The 18,081-nt window shown below is 43.0% G+C and overlaps 1 protein-coding gene across 2 annotated transcripts; it reads right to left on the bottom strand.

The window, feature by feature from the left end:
• Window positions 1-6,110: 6,110 nt before the first annotated feature.
• LOC139373112 (inositol-3-phosphate synthase 1-A-like) lies at window positions 6,111-15,722 on the bottom strand. 2 transcript variants are annotated; one of them, XM_071113225.1, is made up of 12 exons: window positions 15,399-15,706; window positions 12,297-12,413; window positions 11,811-11,933; window positions 11,573-11,734; window positions 9,804-9,936; window positions 9,264-9,457; window positions 8,981-9,130; window positions 8,682-8,897; window positions 7,806-7,970; window positions 7,499-7,612; window positions 7,208-7,425; window positions 6,111-7,046 (listed from the first exon to the last, which is right to left on the bottom strand). In XM_071113225.1, the coding sequence occupies exons 3-12, from the start codon at window positions 11,922-11,924 to the stop codon at window positions 6,857-6,859; spliced, it is 1,656 nt and encodes a 551-aa protein (XP_070969326.1). In that variant the 5' UTR covers window positions 11,925-11,933; window positions 12,297-12,413; window positions 15,399-15,706; the 3' UTR covers window positions 6,111-6,856. The 2 variants fall into 2 exon arrangements, with proteins under 2 accessions (XP_070969326.1, XP_070969325.1); XM_071113224.1 differs by lacking the exon at window positions 12,297-12,413 and having other exon boundaries at window positions 15,399-15,722.
• Between the last annotated feature and the right edge of the window lie 2,359 nt (window positions 15,723-18,081).

Here is an 18,081-nt window from a genome sequence, read left to right as displayed (position 1 = left end):
GACAGGAGGGGTCGGGAGACACTGTGGCCCCATCCGACGATACCCCCGGACAGGGCCAAACAGGCAGGATATAACCCCACCCACTTTGCCAAAGCACAGCCCTCACACCACTAGAGGGATATCTTCAACCACCAACTTACCATCCTGAGACAAGGCTGAGTATAGCCCACAAAGATCTCCGCCACGGCACAACCCATGGTTGGTGCCAACTATAAAATGTCTCCCCTGTGTGAACAGTCTGATGGTATTTTAAATGGCTATGGAAGGCAAAGCATTTATTGCATATTGGACACCTGTATGATTTCTTCCATGTGTGTATGGTCTTATTAATTCTAAGGCCCTGTGATCGAGTGAAGCATTTCCCACAGTCTATGCAGCAATATAAGGTTTCTCCAGTCTGTGAGATATCATGTGTGTCGTTAAGTTTAGTTTCTGGTTGACGCATTTGCCACAGTCTTTGCAGCAATATAATTTCTCTCTTGTATGTATGTTTCGCCAAGTCTTCCTTTCTTTCAAAACATTTGCCACAGACTTTACAGTAATTTGGTTTCCTTGAGTGCACACTTGAATGTCTGGTCAAGCATGCCTTCATTCTGTAGCATTTGCCACATTCTTTGCAAGGATGCGGTCTTTCATCTATGTGACTGGTTTAATCTTATTTGAAATTGCTCACTATGAAGTTTCAGAGTTTCCTAATTCCTACCAGCACATGAATGTGGCATACGTCATTCAGTGACAAACACATCAAGAGCTGTAATTTGGTCGTTACTAGCATCTATGGCCGCAGTCATAAACCCTGCCCATTTCTACGATTTAACTTCTGAAAATGGGATTTAAAACCTAACCCTAACCTAACTTTTACCTTTATTTTATCAGGGAGTCATACTGAGACCAAGGTCTCTTACAGATGAGCCCTGAATGACATAAAATGCAAGTAGAAAGAAAAACCCGCTCATAAAAAAAACATATTCATCAGTAATATGGTGCTCAGTCAGTTTTCTCAATTGCCCTAGAAGCAACAGAACATACAATTTAACAACATTTAGAAGATTGTTCCACAAATAAGGTGCAAGAAAGATGAATCTGCTTTTAGTGAACTCGGTTGAGACCAAATTAATTTCCAGACTTAGCTGAGACTGGGTGTAGCAACTAGTATGTCTAAAGTTTAGTAACGATGTTAGGTACAGTAGGCCTTTTTGTAAAAGGGCTTTTATAAATGAAAACATAGCAATGTAGCAACCTACATGCAGTGGTGAATACTAAAATTGTCGCCCGTAATAAAGCGCAGTGTGCTATGATACACTGCATCTAACTGATTTAATGAAGTGGCAGCTGCTTTCATATACACTGCTCAAAAAAATAAAGGGAACACTAAAATAACACATCCTAGATCTGAATGAATGAAACATTCTTATTCTTATTAAATACTTCTTTCTTTACATAGTTGAATGTGCTGACAACAAAATCACACAAAAATAATCAATGGAAATCAAATTTATCAACCCATGGAGGTCTGGATTTGGAGCCACACTACAGGCGGATCCAACTTTGATGTAATGTCCTTAAAACAAGTCAAAATGAGGCTCAGTAGTGTGTGTGGCCTCCACGTGCCTGTATGACCTCCCTACAACGCCTGGGCATGCTCCTCTTGAGGTGGCGGATGGTCTCCTGAGGGATCTCCTCCCAGACCTGGACAAAAGCATCCGCTCCATCCACCAACGCCACGTTGCACCACAGACTGTCCAGGAGTTGGCGGATGGAGCGAGACATGATGTCCCAGATGTGCTCAATTGGATTCAGGTCTGGGGAACGGGCGGGCCAGTCCATAGCATCAATGCCTTCATCTTGCAGGAACTGTTGACACACTCCAGCCACATGAGGTCTAGCATTGTCTTGCATTAGGAGGAACCCAGGGCCAACCGCACCAGCATATGGTCTCACAAGGGGTCTGAGGATCTCATCTCGGTACCTAATGGCAGTCAGGCTACCTCTGGCGAGCACATGGAGGGCTGTGCGGCCCCCCAAAGAAATGCCACCCCACACCATAACTGACCCATCGCCAAACCGGTCATGCTGGAGGATGTTGCAGGCAGCAGAACGTTCTCCACAGCGTCTCCAGATTCTGTCACGTCTGTCACATGTGCTCAGTGTGAACCTGCTTTCATCTGTGAAGAGCACAGGGCGCCAGTGGCAAATTTGCCAATCTTGGTGCTCTCTGGCAAATGCCAAACGTCCTGCACGGTGTTGGGCTGTAAGCACAACCCCCACCTGTGGACGTTGGGCCCTCATACCACCCTCATGGAGTCTGTTTCTGACCGTTTGAGCAGACACATGCACATTTGTGGCCTGCTGGAGGTCATTTTGCAGGGCTCTGGCAGTGCTCCTCCTGCTCCTCCTTGCACAAAGGCGGAGGTAGCGGTCCTGCTGCTGGGTTGTTGCCCTCCTACGGCCTCCTCCACGTCTCCTGATGTACTGTCCTGTCTCCTGGTAGCTCCTCCATGCTCTGGACACTACGCTGACAAACACAGCAAACCTTCTTGCCACAGCTCGCATTGATGTGCCATCCTGAATGAGCTGCACTACCTGAACCACTCGTGTGGGTTGTAGACTCCGTCTCATGCTACCACTAGAGTGAAAGCACTGCCAGCATTCAAAAGTGACCAAAACATCAGCCAGGAAGCATAGGAACTGAGAAGTGGTCTGTGGTCACCACCTGCAGAACCACTCCTTTATTGGGGGTGTCTTGCTAATTGCCTATAATATCCACCTGTTGTCTATTCCATTTGCACAACAGCATGTGAAATTTATTGTCAATCAGTGTTGCTTCCTAAGTGGACAGTTTGATTTCACAGAAGTGTGATTGACTTGGAGTTACATTGTGTTGTTTAAGTGTTCCCTTTATTTTTTTTGAGCAGTGTATTTTATTATGGCCATTAAATTGTTAACATTAAACGACTTACATAAAGATTAGGATGTTGTACGCATGTTGTATGTTGTAATCGGTATCGGTTTAACTGAAAATAAACGAATCAGTAAAATGACGGGGAAACAGCATTGTTTTTCTTATTAGTCAAGGTCTCCTTGATAACCATTATCCACATTTTACTATAAACTGACCACACTGATCAACACATTGTTAGGAGAGGGAGTCATGGGGTGTCTGTGTGTGGTATTGAGAAGTATTTATCTACCTAGACTAGTTCTGACTGCTTCAGATGAAGCGGATCTGTGTGTGTGTGTGTGTGTGTGTGTGTGTGTGTGTGTGTGTGTGTGTGTGTGTGTGTAATGTGGTGCATATATTCCGTGGTCCTGTGTTTTTGTAGAGCCAGGGTGGTAGGAGTTATGAAAACAACATTACCCAGGATACACATCTCTCGGGTCATAGGTCGAACCCTTGGGGGATTGTGGGAAGGCCTGACTGCGGTGGAGAGCGGATCTAGGGGAGAAGTGTGTGTTTGTATGTTTGTGTATGATGAACCTGACTTAAGACGGGAAGATGTGTTTGTGAGTGATGTCATAGCAACCGTAACTTTAATATTGCAGATAGATTGTGGCTTCTATCAATGTAATTGTCTGTATCATTTTCAATCGCCCATATATTTTTTTAGTAAATAAACCCTTTTTCAGGACCCTGTCTTTCAAAGATAATTTGTAAAAATCCAAAGAACTTCACATATATTCATTGTAAAGTGTTTGAACACTGTTTCCCATGCTTGTTCAATGAACCATAAACAATTGAGGGCCTAAAAGTCAAGGGATTAAAGACAAAAATAACAATGTATGCTATTGACTCAAGTTCCCTTGGGTCCTCAATCTTCAACCTTGAAGGGGCTCATTGAGGACCTGGATAATTTCTCCAGTTTCTCTGGACTTAAACCCAACTACAGTTGAAATTGGAAGTTTACATACATCTTAGCCAAATACATTTAAACTCAGTTTTTCACAATTCCTGACATTTAATCCGAGTAACAATTCCCTGTTTTAGGTCAGTTAGGATCACCAATTTATTTTAAGAATGTGAAATGTCAGAATAATAGTAGAGAGAATGATTTATTTCAGCTTTTATTTATTTCATCACATTCATCACATTCATCACATTCCCAGTGGGTTCCCAGAAGTTTACATACACTCAATTAGTACTTGGTAGAATTGCCTTTAAATGGTTTAACTTGGGCCAAATGTTTTGGGTAGACTTCCACAAGCTTCCCACAATAAATTGGGTAAATTTTGGCCCATTCCTCCTGACAGAGCTGGTGTAACTGAGTCAGGTTTGTAGCCCCCCTTGGTCACACATGCTTTTTCAGTTCTGCCCACAAATTGTTCTATAGGATTGAGGTCAGGGCTTTGTGATGGCCACTCCAATACCTTGACTTTGTTGTCCTTAAGCCATTTTGCCACAACTTGGAAGTCCCATTTGCGACCAAGCTTTCACTTCCTCACTGATATCTTGAGATGTTGCTTCAATATATCCACATAATTTTCTTGCTTCATGGTGCCATCTATTTTATGAAGTGCACCAGTCCCTCCTGCAGAAAAGCACCCTCACAACATGATGCTGCCACCCCCGTGCTTCACGGTTGGGATGGTGTTCTTCGGCTTGCAAGCCTCCCCATTTTCCCTTCAAACACAAAGATTGTCATTATGGACAAACAGTTCTATTTTTGTTTCATCAGATCAGAGGACATTTCTCCAAAAAGTACGATCTTTGTCCTCATGTGCAGTTGCAAACCGTGGTCTGGCTTTTTTATGGAGGTTTTGGAACAGTGGCCACTGGAACAGTGGCTTCTTCCTTGAAGAGCGGCCTTTCAGGTTATATCGATATAGGACTCATTTTACTGTGGATATAAATACTTTTGTACCTGTTTCCTCCAGCATCTTCACAAGGTCCTTTGCTGTTGTTCTGGGATTGATTTGCACTTTTCGCACCAAAGTACGTTCATCTATAGGAGACAGAACGCGTCTCCATCCTGAGAGGTATGACGGCTGCGTGGTCCCATGGTGTTTATACTTGCGTACAATTGTTTGTACAGATGAACGTGGTACCTTCAGGCATTTAGAAATTGCTCTCAAGGATGAACCAGACTTGTGGAGGTCTACAATAGTTTTGTCTGAGGTCTTGGCTGATTTCATTTTCCCATGATGTCAAGCAAAGAGGCGGAGTTTGAAGGTAGGCCTTGAAATACATCCACAGGTACACCTCTAGTTGACTCAAATGATGTCAAGTAGCCTATCAGAAGCTTCTAATGCCATGACAACATTTTATGGAATTTTCCAAGCTGTTTAAAGGCACAGTCAACTTTGTGTATGTAAACTTCTGACCAACTGGAATTGTGATACAGTGAATTATAGTTGAAATAATCTGTCTGTAACCAATTGTTGGAAAATTTGTGTGTCATGCACAAAGTAGATCCTAACCAAGTCCGAGTCCTAAACGACTTGCCAAAACAAACTATAGTTAAGACATTTATGGAGTGGTTGAAAAACTAATTTGGAATGGCAAACCAGATAAAGTTAAACGAGCATATTTATATAACCCATGAGTTTGTAGGGTTAAAACTACTAAATATTACGGCATTAAAACTCTTAAACTCCCCCATTGTATCTACATCCAAATTGGTTTTCTAGCAAGCTACTAAGAGAGGCCCATCCTGTTTGAGTGGGCTCTTTGCCTTTTTGCATATTAAAACCTTCCATTTTCATTGGAATCACAATGGATCCCTGTTTTAAAGTACTACAATTTCATCCTCCAGAAAATTCAAATTTTACTGCAAATAATATGGTGTACTGATAGAGAGGGGAAAAAACTGTTGTCAAAAGGTTTGACACAATCTTTTTGTTTCAATTTAAGCTATTACATAAAATACTTGCTACAAAAATAATGCTCAATATATATGGGACATTGAACAGTCAGCCTTGTGCAGACTTTGCCACGAGGAAGCAGAATCACTAGGATATATTTTCTGGTTCTGTCTATTGGTGGCTCACTTTGAGTCGGGTCCAGGGATGGTTGTTATGTCATAATATCAGGGACATGGAAACTGTATTGTTAGGAGATCGATGTTTTTTCAGATCAGTCAATGGAAAATATGATTATACTCTTGGGTAAAGTATTTATTTTTTTGGCAATATCGGTAGAAATGTTACAAGGACTCAAAATACATCGTAAAATGGAGGGATGTATTGCAAAAGGAAATATGAAAATGGCATTATACAGGGAAAGATGGGTTCATCTGTGGACATTGGAGGGTGGGAGTTAAAATCAGAATGAAGGGTGGATTGGCCGCTGTGGGTGACAATCCAGCACTTGAAGGGGAAATTAAGAATATATGTATAATTGTTTAAATACAGATATCGTAGATGTGAGCGAAAATAGCTGTAAGTAGCAGTAGAAGTATTGTTGTCCGTTAGTTTACTCCAAGCAGGGTCGGGATGGTAGGGTAACATTGCATTTTTACAAGTCATTGGAACAAATACAAGAACAGAGTTTGGTTAAGTTTGTATGTATATGAGCAATACGAGTCTAAAACCACAGAATATTAAACTGGTCATTCAAAAGTTACAATGGTTTGAGCCATTTTTGCTACTGTATGCATCTTACACAACCAGGCCAAATAAAACATGATCATCATACAGTATGCTGTATAAAGAGTTTGGCTAACTTTCTATGGATCTAATTTAACTGCACTGTATAAGTATCTGAATATGTAATAGTGTGTAACCCGTGGAAGAGTGGCTGCTGCATGTGCAACAGCTAATGGGGATCCTAATAAACTAAACTATGGATGTAATTGTTTCTCTATGGCTGTGGACACTTCTAGAATCTTCCCTGTGATGACAGAGACCTAATGTGCAGCCATTATCCAATCGTTGCCTCTTTCACCAAGTGTGCGCAGACACCATTCTGTTGGGAGGCGTGGTAACCGGTGCTTAGGACCATCTTGGTAACCACATTGTCGTAGATACGGTTGTCGTGGCGAGGCAGGAAGCCCCTCTGCAGCTTGTGCTCCAGGTGCATGTGGTTCTGAGGGGGGAGACCAAGGCACGCTCTGAAAGGGAAAAGGGATACCTAGTCAGTTGCAAAACTGAATGCATATAACCACAGAGACCGGCACAACATTATTATTGGACAAGAGAGACAGGAAGTTCAGTAACAAACATTACGATTGGTGACAAATCCCTAACAAGACAGGGTGGTAGGTGTTCTGACCTCATGATGTTCTCAATGCAGGCTCTCTGTCTGAAGTAGGCATTGACCAGCGGGGCCCCAGGGGGGACGAGGGGAGCTTTACACATGAAGGAGAGGATAGCCAGGACACTGTGGAAGGACTGGAAGGTCTCTGATCCTTGGGGCCGAACACATACACGCTGACACAACTCTGTAAGGAGGACCAGGTCCAGGATGATAGGACTGGCTAGCAGAGAGTCCTGGAGAGAGACACCTTTGTTAGAGAAATTAGGTCGAGGTGTAGGTGTGTGTGTGTGTGTGTGTGTGACTCACCTCACAGGTGTTGTGCATTGCGATAGTGTTGGTTCCTCCCATCATGATCTCAGAGGTGTATTCATCCATCGCCCTCTTACTGTCCCCCACATACGGCACATACTTAATCACCACCTACACACACAGCAAGACAACTGAGTCAAGTATTTCTCAAGAAAAACTACAGATACTTTCTGCCCCTTAGTAAAACAAAATGCAGTGCTATTGATATCTACCAGGTATGAAAAAAAACACACATTCAACTCTTAACTCAGATCAAGTGTCTCTGTGTTACACACACACACACACAAAAAAAACGCAAACTTACACAGTGGTCAGGTTTCTCCCCTTTGCGGTACAGTATAGGGTTGGAGTTGACCATGTCATCCACCACATTGCTCTTGGAGATCTCCTTGGAGCGGAACTGCTGCGGTGCTGAGAGGTTCATACCATCATTGTTGCCAAGGTGATTGTAGCTGACAATGGAGGTGGGCTGTCATGGCAACACGTTATTGTACAGTCTGGTATTAACCTAGTGTTTACACACATGAAATTGCCCTTATACCTGGGTAATATCGTTGTAATAAGTGTTTTAACATGTTGTATAGTAATTTTAGAATAACTTAGTAATTGTATAATTATGTACTTCGTCATTATACAAGTGGAAAGGGACGGTTCATATAACAGAAGTACGATTAAAGTACGATTTTTACCCCTTTTTCTCCCCAATTTCGTAGTATCCAATTGTTGTAGTAGCTACTATCTTGTCTCATCGCTACAACTCCCGTACGGGCTCGGGAGAGACAAAGGTTGAAAGTCCTCCGATACACAACCAACCAAGCCGCTGCTTCTTTAACACAGCGCACATCCAACCCGGAAGCCAGCCGCACCAATGCGCAGGAGGAAACACCGTGCACCTGGCCACCTTGGCTAGCGTACACTGCGCCCAGCCCGCCACAGGAGTCGCTGGTGCGCGATGAGACAAGGACACCCCTACCGACCAAGCCCTCCCTAACCCGGGCGACGCTAGGCCAATTGTGCGTCGCCCCACGGACCTCCCGGTCGCGGCCGGTTACGACAGAGCCTGGGCGCGAACCCAGGACTCTGATGGCACAGCTGGCGCTGCAGTACAGCGCCCTTAACCACTGCGCCACCCGGGAGGCCCACGATTAAAGTAAATTAATGAACTGGGTCGACCTCTCACCTTGATCCCAGCACTGATGAGGAAGTCGACCAGGACTGACTTGATCTTTGTCTGACCAGACTTGAAGTCATCTCCTGCTATGAACACATTTCTTTCCACAGCCAGCTCTATCGCCCCAGGGACAAACGTGTTCTGGGGAGAACCGTTAATGTAGGCACAGCCCTCCAGGATACTGGCAACGGCAAACAAAGTAGAGGGAGACACCTCCCCACCTGACTGATAGAGACCGAGAGAGAGTGTAAGAGAGAGAGAGAGAGAGTGTGTAAAAGAGAGAGAGAATAGATCTGACAGATTTCTACCTGTATGGCAGCCAGGAGATTCTTGGCCGTGTCGTTGACCCCGGCTGTGAGATCACAGAAACGTTCGGTGTTGGCCGTCCACAAAACGATGACCTTCTCCACGCCGCTTGAATGCCGGAAGTCCTGAATGTCTGCTCTGATCTGCTCCACCTGGAGGGAGAGAGAGAATAATCACTATTCAGACACAGAGACACATAGGGTCTATGGGGTAAGAAATAAGGGGTTAGGGGACAGGGTGTACGAGGCACACACACACACACACACTACTTGGGATTGGGCGTACCTGTTCAGCCATGGTCCCTTTCAGAATATTGTCTGCTCGGCCCGCCTGGTTGGCAGCTATGAATTCTGGGATATAGATGGAGGCTCGGGGTCGGAGGCAGCTCATGTGTGGACGGAGCTTCTCCTGGAGGGGCCAATCAAGGACCTCGGCTCTCTCCATCGCACTGCCCAGGTCCATGGATGAGATGTCCCAGCCTGACACACACACACTCTTTATTTAATTAGTTAGCTAACGTTTTACAAACCTAATGTATCTTAAAAGAAAACCTGTCAGACAGGCCCAAAAGAACATAGAGGACCAGTTAGACTAGAGAACCAGAGTTGTGTACTGTACCTCTGCCTCCAGGGCAGTGCTGAAAAATGGTGCTAGATAAAACTGAGTTAAACATGAGGTTAAATAACCAGCCTGGCAGACAGACATTCCACATGGAGCCTTTTACCTTCACCACAGTGGCCAAGGAAGAATTGACCTAGGGTCAGCATTCCTTCTCTGATTACATACAGACACACACAGACCCATAGACACACACCACTCCTTTACCATCAAAGACAATATCATTAGGGTGCACCATGGGTAGGAGGTCACGGAACGGAATGTTAACTTCTTTTCCATCTGGCCCCGGCCCTAAACACACAGTTGAGGACTGGAAGAGGGAACCGTAGTAGTTGGCTTTCTGGGAAGGGAAGGGGGGGGGGGGGGGGGTTCGAAAAGGGGGAGAGGGTAATAAAACAGAACAAAAATAAATAACAAGTATTGAATAATAACACATTAAATCAGTGGTATTCAAACTTTTTCTACAGGGACTCCTTTTTTCCCACCAGAATTTCAGCCAACCCCTCCCAAAATCTAATGACACAACCTTAAATTTACCATTTAGCCTAGTGGTTAGAGCATTGGACTTGTAACCGAAAGGTTGAAAGATCGAATCCCCGAGCTGACATGGTAGAACTCTGTCATTCTGCCCCCGAACAAGGCAGTTAACCCACTGTTCCTAGGCCGCCATTAAAAATAAGATTTTGTTCTTAACTGACTTGCCTAGTTAACCCTTCTAGGGTAGGGGGCAGCATTTGGAATTTTGGATGAAAAGCGTGCCCAAATTATACTGCCTTTTACTCAGGCCCAGAAGATAGCATATGCATATAATTAGTAGATTTGGATAGAAAACACTCTAAAGTTTCCAAAACTGTTAAAATAATGTCTGAGTATAACAGAACTGATTTGGCTGGCGAAAACCTGATAAAAATCCATTCAGGAAGTAGTATTTTTTTGTTTGTTGTAGTTTTCTATTCAATGCCATTACAGTATCCATTGACTTAGGACTCAAATTGCAGTTCCTATGCCTTCCACTAGATGTCAGTCTTTAGAAATTGTTTCAGGCTTGTATTCTAAAAAATGAGGGAGGAAGAACAGTCTGAATAAGTGGACCCTGCTGTGTCACAGAGCTTTTTCATTCGCGCAACCGAGAGAGTGCCTTTGTTTACCTTTTATATTGCCGATGTTATTGTCCGGTTGAAATATTATCGATTATTTCGGCTAAAAAAAACCTGAGGATTAAATATAATATTGTTTGACATGTTTCTATTAACTTTTCAGATACAATTTTGATTTTTTTGTCTGCCTGTTGTGACTGTGTTTGAGCCCGTGGATTATAGAAGAATACGAACAAAACTGAGGTTTTTGGATATAAAGAGAGACTTTATCGAACAAAATAAACATTTATTGAATAAATGAATGTCTTCTGAGTGCAACCGTATGAAGATCATCAAAGGTAAGTGATTAATTTTAGCAATATTTCTGACTTGTTTAACTCTTCTACTTGGCTGGTTACTGTTTGTAATGATTTGTTCTCAAATAATTGTAAGGTATGCTTTCGCCGTAAAGCATTTTGAAATCTGACACAGTGGTTGGATTCACAAGAAGTTAATCTTTAAACCTATGTAAAATAGTTGTATCTTTTCTGAATTTTTATAATGAGTATTTCTGTATTTGAATTTGGCGCTCTGCAATCTCACTGGATGTTGGCCAGGTGGGACGCTAGCGTCCCAAATACCCTAGAGGGGTTAAATAAAGGTAAAATAAAATGTTAAAAAATATAGAAGGTAAAGGACTGCCTGTGTTGTAAACATTAGTGTGTCAGTCAATATTAATCTCTTAACACTCCACGAAACCCATCATATCAGTGTCTGTGAAGCCATCACTGTATTAGGGGTATAATGAGGCTCTGCATCAGGTGAGAGACATGTCTTTGGAAAATAGGCCAAAAAACTGTTACAAAGTAGGATCAACGAGACACACACACACCACCTTACCTGTTCTCCAGTTTTGGTTCTCCAGGTGAGTCCCAGTCTGTTGGCCAGGACAGCAGCGGTGACGGTTGTCCCATTGTTTCCTCCCCAGCCAACTAGCATCACCCCCAGCCTGGGGACACGTCGCTCAGTACGGAACTCAAGCTCACTAACAGAGGGGGTCACCTGGAGGGGTGGAGTCGAGCAAGTTACACAGTTAGAAATTAGATAGGTGATGCTGGTGTGTGTGAGAGAGACTTACTGTGAGTGTGTCTCCATCCCTGCGTACAGCAGAAGTATGGTAGCAGTATTGAGCCTTGATGTGTGTATCTGTGTACTTCACATTGGGATTGTTGATACGAATGTTCTCAGTCATGACTGCAGGCTTGAGAGAGTGACAGAGGCAGAGAGACAAAAAGAAAGAGTGATAGAGAGTGCAACAGGAGAGTTAGGGGAGATATTAAGACAGTTAGCCTAGGGGTTCTTTGGCTTCATTTATTTATTTGAATAACTTTATTTCCACAAATAGAGCACTTTTTTTTTTTTTACAAATTAAAAATAAGTATAGACTTAAATAAATTAAAATAAATTGATAAGGTAGCTAACGATGCAAATAAAAAGGTTAGCTAGCTCGCTTAACATTGCCAACATTGCCAATATGGTCAAACTATCTTTTGATTGTAAAGATGAAACGTCAGTAGGTGAAACGTCACAACTGGAGTAACAACATTTTCTCAGAAATTCTCACTTGAATTACGACTTGGAGGGTCGTTCAAGTGAAACGTCTCAGTCGGAAACTCCGCACTTCCGATAGTGATACGCCACGACTGTAGAGTTAGCAACAATAGTCGAATCAAAGGTTTGCCTGCAAAATAAAAGTCCTGCATTGAAACTGATGCAAATCGATAAATAGTGGAATCATGCCACAATTGGACTGGATAATGGTGAAAATGGTTGGAATGTCGTTATAATTTCAACAAAAGACAATAATTAATTAATTTTTAGAATATACAGCAAAATCAGTTGAAATCACGCTGTGGATGTAGGCCCAATAGACTTCAGAATTGCATTGGGGCTTCAAATCAAATTGAATTGAACAGGTGTAGGTAAACCTTAGTGAAAAGCTTACTTACAAGCCCTTAACCAACAATGCAGTTTTAAGAAAATACCTTTAAAAAAGTAAGAGATTAGCATAACAAATAATTAGACAACACAGTAAATAACAATAGCGTCTGGGTAGCCCTTTGATTAGCTGTTCAGGAGTCTTATGGCTTGGGGGTAGAAGATGTTTAGAAGCCTCTTGGACCTAGAATTGGCGCTCCAGTACTGCTTGCCGTGCAGTAGCAGAGAGAACAGTCTATGATTAGGGTGGCTGGAGTCTTTCCCAATTTTTAGGGCCTTCCTCTGACACCTCCTGGTATAGAGGTCCTGGATGGCAGGAAGCTTGGCCCCGGTGATGTACTGGGCCGTACGCACTACCCTCTGTAGTGCCTTGCAGTCAGAGGCCGAGCAGTTGCCATACCAGGCAGGGATGCAACCCGTCAGGATGCTCTCAAAGGTGCAGCTGTAAAACCTTTTGAGGCTCTAAGGACTCATGCCAAATCGTTTCAGTCTAAGGGGGAATAGGTTTTGTCATGCCCTCTTCACAACTGTCTTGGTGTGCTTGGACCAGCTTAGTTTGTTGGTGATGTGGAGGCCAAGGAACTTGAAGCTCTCAACCTGCTCCACTACAGCCCTGTCAATGAGAATGGGGGCGTGCTCGGTCCTCCTTTCCCTGCAGTCCACAATCATCCCCTTTGTCTTGATCACATTGATGGAGAGGTTGTTGTCCTTGCACCACATGGTCAGGTCTTTGACCTCCTTCCTATAGGTTGTCTCATCATTGTCGGTGATCAGGCCTACCACTGTTGTGTCATTGGCAAACTTAATGATGGTGTTGGAGTCGTGCCTGGCCGTGCAGTCATGAGGGAAAAGGGAGTACTGGAAGGGACTGAGCACGCTCGCGAGGGGCCCCCATTTTGAGGATCAGCGTGGCGGATGTGTTGTTACCTACCCTTACCACCTGGGGGCGGCCCATCAGGAAGTCCAGGATCCAGTTGCAGAGGGAGGTGTTTAGTCCCAGGGTCCTTGGCTTATTGATGAGCTTTGAGGGCACTATGGTGTTGAACGCTGAGCTGTAGTCAATGAATAGCATTCTCACATAGGTGTTCCTTTTGTCCAGGTGGGAAAGGGCAGTGTGGAGTGCAATAGAGATTGCATCATCTGTGGAACTGTTGGTGCGGTATGCAAATTGGAGTGAGTCTAGGGTTTCTGGGATAATGGTGTTGATGTGAGAGTTTTTGGCCCTACTTACTGTATATTAGAAATGGCTGCCTAAATTGTTAAAAATACAATTCTGAAAAATGTAACAGACAATGGATGATGATATAAAACTTTGTAGCCTACTGGCACAAACAAATAATGAGTGGAGATCGGGCATTTGTTGGAATTCAGGTATTCAAGTTTTTGTCCGAACACTGTCAAAATGGTCAAATTCCCCGCATAATCACTTTTTCCCGCCTGGCTCTAGATTACACCCATCTATTGCCTACATAGGTCTCATCAAGAGGTTCTGATCTCTTGGCCTAACGGTTAAAGCGGTTGTTTGACAGTCGCTGTGTCCGAGGTGAAGTTGGTGACAGATGTGGGAATGACGCCCTCGCAGAGGCATGTAGATGTGACCAACTGGGTACATACATCAGTTCAATGTCTATTTTTGATTAACATTTGGTTGAGTTGTCAACGAACATGAAATCCCCAGAACATTTCACATGACATTGAATTTAGGTATTAAAAAAAAGTTTAAAAATCCCTTACATTGATGCCTTTTTGCAAATGCAATGCAATCCAATTTTCCACGTTGATTCAACATCATAACATTTATTTTTGTTGAAATGAGTGGGAAAAAATGTTGATTCAACCAGTTTTTGCCCAGTGGGGAGGAACTTCGTATAGAGCATTGGATCCCCCCCAAGGGGTAGTAAGACCCCTGGGGGTACTTGGCTTTTCCACAGGGGGTACTTGAGAAGACTCAAGACCATAGGCATACTGGTAAAATGCACATGAGGGGGTACTTCAGGGGTTCTCCCCCAGGCAGAGCAAAATTCAGTTGGTTTGGAAACTGAAAAGGGTTGGGAACCAGTGGTATAGAGAGGAGTGGGGACAACTCTCGGGAAGGAAGTAATATAGCAACCTTAACCAATAACTAGCCACCTTGTCAAGAGGTTCGGATCTCTTGGCGTAGCGGTTTAATGGTATTGGCTTGATAGTCGCTGGGTCAGGGTCCGAACGCGGGTTTGGGTTACCCCCAAAATCGCCTGAGATGCAAAAAAAAAATATTGTATTTCTTTGAGTCTATTTCAGCCATTACTGGAGTGTGTTTGACAGGTCATTACTAAACGTTAACGGGGAAAAACTAATGGCACAAGCAAGATTGCTTTCATTTTACGCTGGCGACTCGAACCCAATCGATCCAGTGACAATAGGCTTGTAACACAAAGGAAATCGATGGCTGAAAAGGAGAAATCCTCAGCTGGTCAGACTTGACAAGCGAGTTGATGCTTATACACTGTACAGCATTACCGTTAGATTGTGAATGCATGACATGGAGTTTCAGGCTAATCGGTGACACCTACTGTAGCCTACAAAACACAATTCTCAAGAGTAGCCTGTGTATGCCTAGATATTAGCATCGTAGCTCCTATTGCGGAACCTTGACAGTGGGAATTGACTTTAAGTAGTAAAAAAAAAAAAGAAGAAAAAAAAGAAAGCCTAGTACGCACTTAAAGCCTGCGCACTTTGGTCTACTTACCGTGTAATACGTTGGAGTCAGGAGATGGAACTTTCTCTTCTAAACAACAATGATAGGTTACGTTGATTTGACTTCGTTGACTTCGTTGATTTGATAGCTTGCTTGTTTAGATTTTTTTCTGTTATATTTCATCTAATAGCCTAGTCAATCGCTCGTTCTCATGCGCAGCCCGACCTCTTCAATTCGTCAAGTGAGCCGAAGTGAAATGAAGGTGTGATGCACCAATATTGCCATTGCGAGTGCATGAGGATATCCCTTAGAGCCCTGTTCATTTATAGATAGCTTAGTGGTAGAGCCGGAATGGCTACTTGTAGGCAGAGGAGTGTCTATGCAAAATCCCCGACATTTACATATACAGTTGAAGTTGGAAGCTTACGTACACTTTCGCCAAGTACATTTAAACTCAGTTTTCACAATTCCTGGCATTTAATCCTCGAAAATAAATCCTTGTTTTAGGTCAGTTAGGATCACCGCTTTATTTTAAGAATGTGAAATGTCAGAAAATTGTAGAGAGAATGATTTATTTCAGCTTTTATTTCTTTCATCACATTCCCAGTGGGTCGGAAGTTTACATACACTCAATTAGTATTTGGTAGCATTGCCTTTAAATGTCTTAACTTGTGTCAAACGTTTCGGATAGCCTTCCACAAGCTTCCCCCAATAAGTTGGGTGAATTTTGGCCCATATCTCCTGACAGAGCTGGTGTAACTGAGTCAGGTTTGTAGGCCTCCTTGCCCGCACACGCTTTTTCAGTTCTGCCCACAAATGTTCTATAGAATTGAGGTCAATGCTTTGTGATGGCCACTCCAATACCTTGACTTGGTTGTCCTTAAGCCATTTTGTCACAACTTTGGAAGTATGCTTGGGGTCATTGTCCATTTGGAAGACCCATTTGCGACCAAGCTTTAACTTTCTGACTGATGTCTTGAGATGTTGCTTCAATATATCCACATTATTTTCCATCCTCATGACGCCATCTAATTTTGTGAAGTGCACCAGTCCCACCTGCAGCAAAGCACCCCCACAACATGATGCTGCCTTCCCTGTGCTTCACGGTTGGGATGGTGTTCTCCGGCTTGCAAGGCCCCCTTTTTCCTCCATACATAACAATGCTCATTATGGCCAAACAGTTCTATTTTTGTTTTATCAGATCAGAAGAGATTTCTCCAAAAGGTACGATCTTTGTCCCCATGTGCAGTTACAAACCGTGGTCCGGCTTTTTTATGGCGGTTTTGGAGCAGTGGCTTCTTCCTTGCTGAGCGGCCTTTCAGGTTATGTTGATATAGAACTCGTTTTACTGTGAATATAGATACTTTTGTACCTGTTTCCTCCAGCATCTTCACAAGGTCCTTTGCTGTTGTTCTGGGATTGATTTGCACTTTTCGCACCAAAGTACGCTCATCTCTAGGAGACAGAACGCGTCTCCTTCCTGAGCCGTATGATAGCTGTGTGGTCTCATGGTGTTTATATTTGCGTACTATTGTTTGTACAGATGAACTTCTACCTTCAGGCGTTTGGAAATTGCTCCCAAGGATGAACCAGACTTGTGGAGGTCTTCAATTTTTTGTCTGAGGTCTTGGCTGATTTCTTTTAATTTTCCCATGATGTCAAGCAAAGCGACACTGAGTTTGAAGGTAGGCCTTGAAATACATCCACAGGTACACCTCCACTTGACTCAAATTATGTCAATTAGCCTATCAGAAGCCAAAATTCCTCCACAGAGAGGTCAGAGACAGATCAACAACTACAGGAAGCATTTGGTTTCACTCATTGCAGCTTAAGGTGGCACAACTAGTTATTGAGTGTAAGGGGGATTGGGTGTTAGACAACTTTGTTAATTAAATAAATAATATAAGTATACATTTTTTTTGTAAACTCAGGTTCCATTTATCTAATATTATGTATTGGTTGAAGATCTGATAACTTTCAGTAAAAAAATATGCACAAATAGAGAAAATCAGAAAGGGGGCAAATATTGTATATCCTGTATATCCTGATGCCTTGTCACCTTACATACTTATCTACTTCTATCACTCCAGTATCCCTGCACATTGTAAATATGGTACTGGAACTGACTGACCCTGTATATATCTGGTATGCTTACTTACTTTCTAGTGTTCTTATTTCTATTTCTCGTGTGTTTTTTTGTACTACCTTATGTTATTTTTAGTATTACATTGCTATTGATTACTGCATTGTTGGGTTTAGAGCTTGCAAGAAAGACATTTCACTGTACTTGTGCACGTGCCATTAAAACTTGAAACTGAAACATTGTAGACCAGTCTCCTGGTGTAGCTTTCCATTACACTATCGTGTTTAAAAAAAACTTAGCCTATAGACTGAGATATTTTTGTATTTTATGACATTAAAGACTTGTGGTATGCTATGTATGCCTCTCCCTAATGTCAATATGCTTTGTCTACTGCTGTTTACGTTAGTTATTGTTTTATTTCACTGTAGAGCCCCCAGCCCTGCCCAACATGCCTTAGATAGATAGCTATTTTGTCCCACACCCCACACATGCGGAGACCTTACCTGGCTTAACTGGTGCCTCCAGAGACACAAACGCTCTCATTGTCACTCAATGCCTCGGTTTACCTCAACTGTACTCACATCCTACCATGCCCTTGTCTGTACATTATGCCCTGAATCTAATCTACCATGCTCAGAAATCTTCTCCTTT

Source organism: Oncorhynchus clarkii, chromosome 18 (genome assembly GCF_045791955.1).
Source record: "Oncorhynchus clarkii lewisi isolate Uvic-CL-2024 chromosome 18, UVic_Ocla_1.0, whole genome shotgun sequence".
In the NCBI taxonomy this organism is placed as follows: Eukaryota; Metazoa; Chordata; class Actinopteri; order Salmoniformes; family Salmonidae; genus Oncorhynchus; species Oncorhynchus clarkii.
This window is presented reverse-complemented; position numbering and strand designations above follow the sequence as displayed.

Coding starts and splice junctions, on each gene's coding strand:
- LOC139373112 (XM_071113224.1), bottom strand. CDS start 11,924: ATGACTGAGAACATTCGTATCAACAATCCCAATGTGAAGTACACAGAT. Junction 9,131..9,263: donor AAGGGACCATGGCTGAACAG/GTACGCCCAATC, acceptor CTCTCCCTCCAG/GTGGAGCAGATCAGAGCAGA. Junction 7,613..7,805: donor GGGAGAAACCTGACCACTGT/GTAAGTTTGCGT, acceptor CTGTGTGTGTAG/GTGGTGATTAAGTATGTGCC.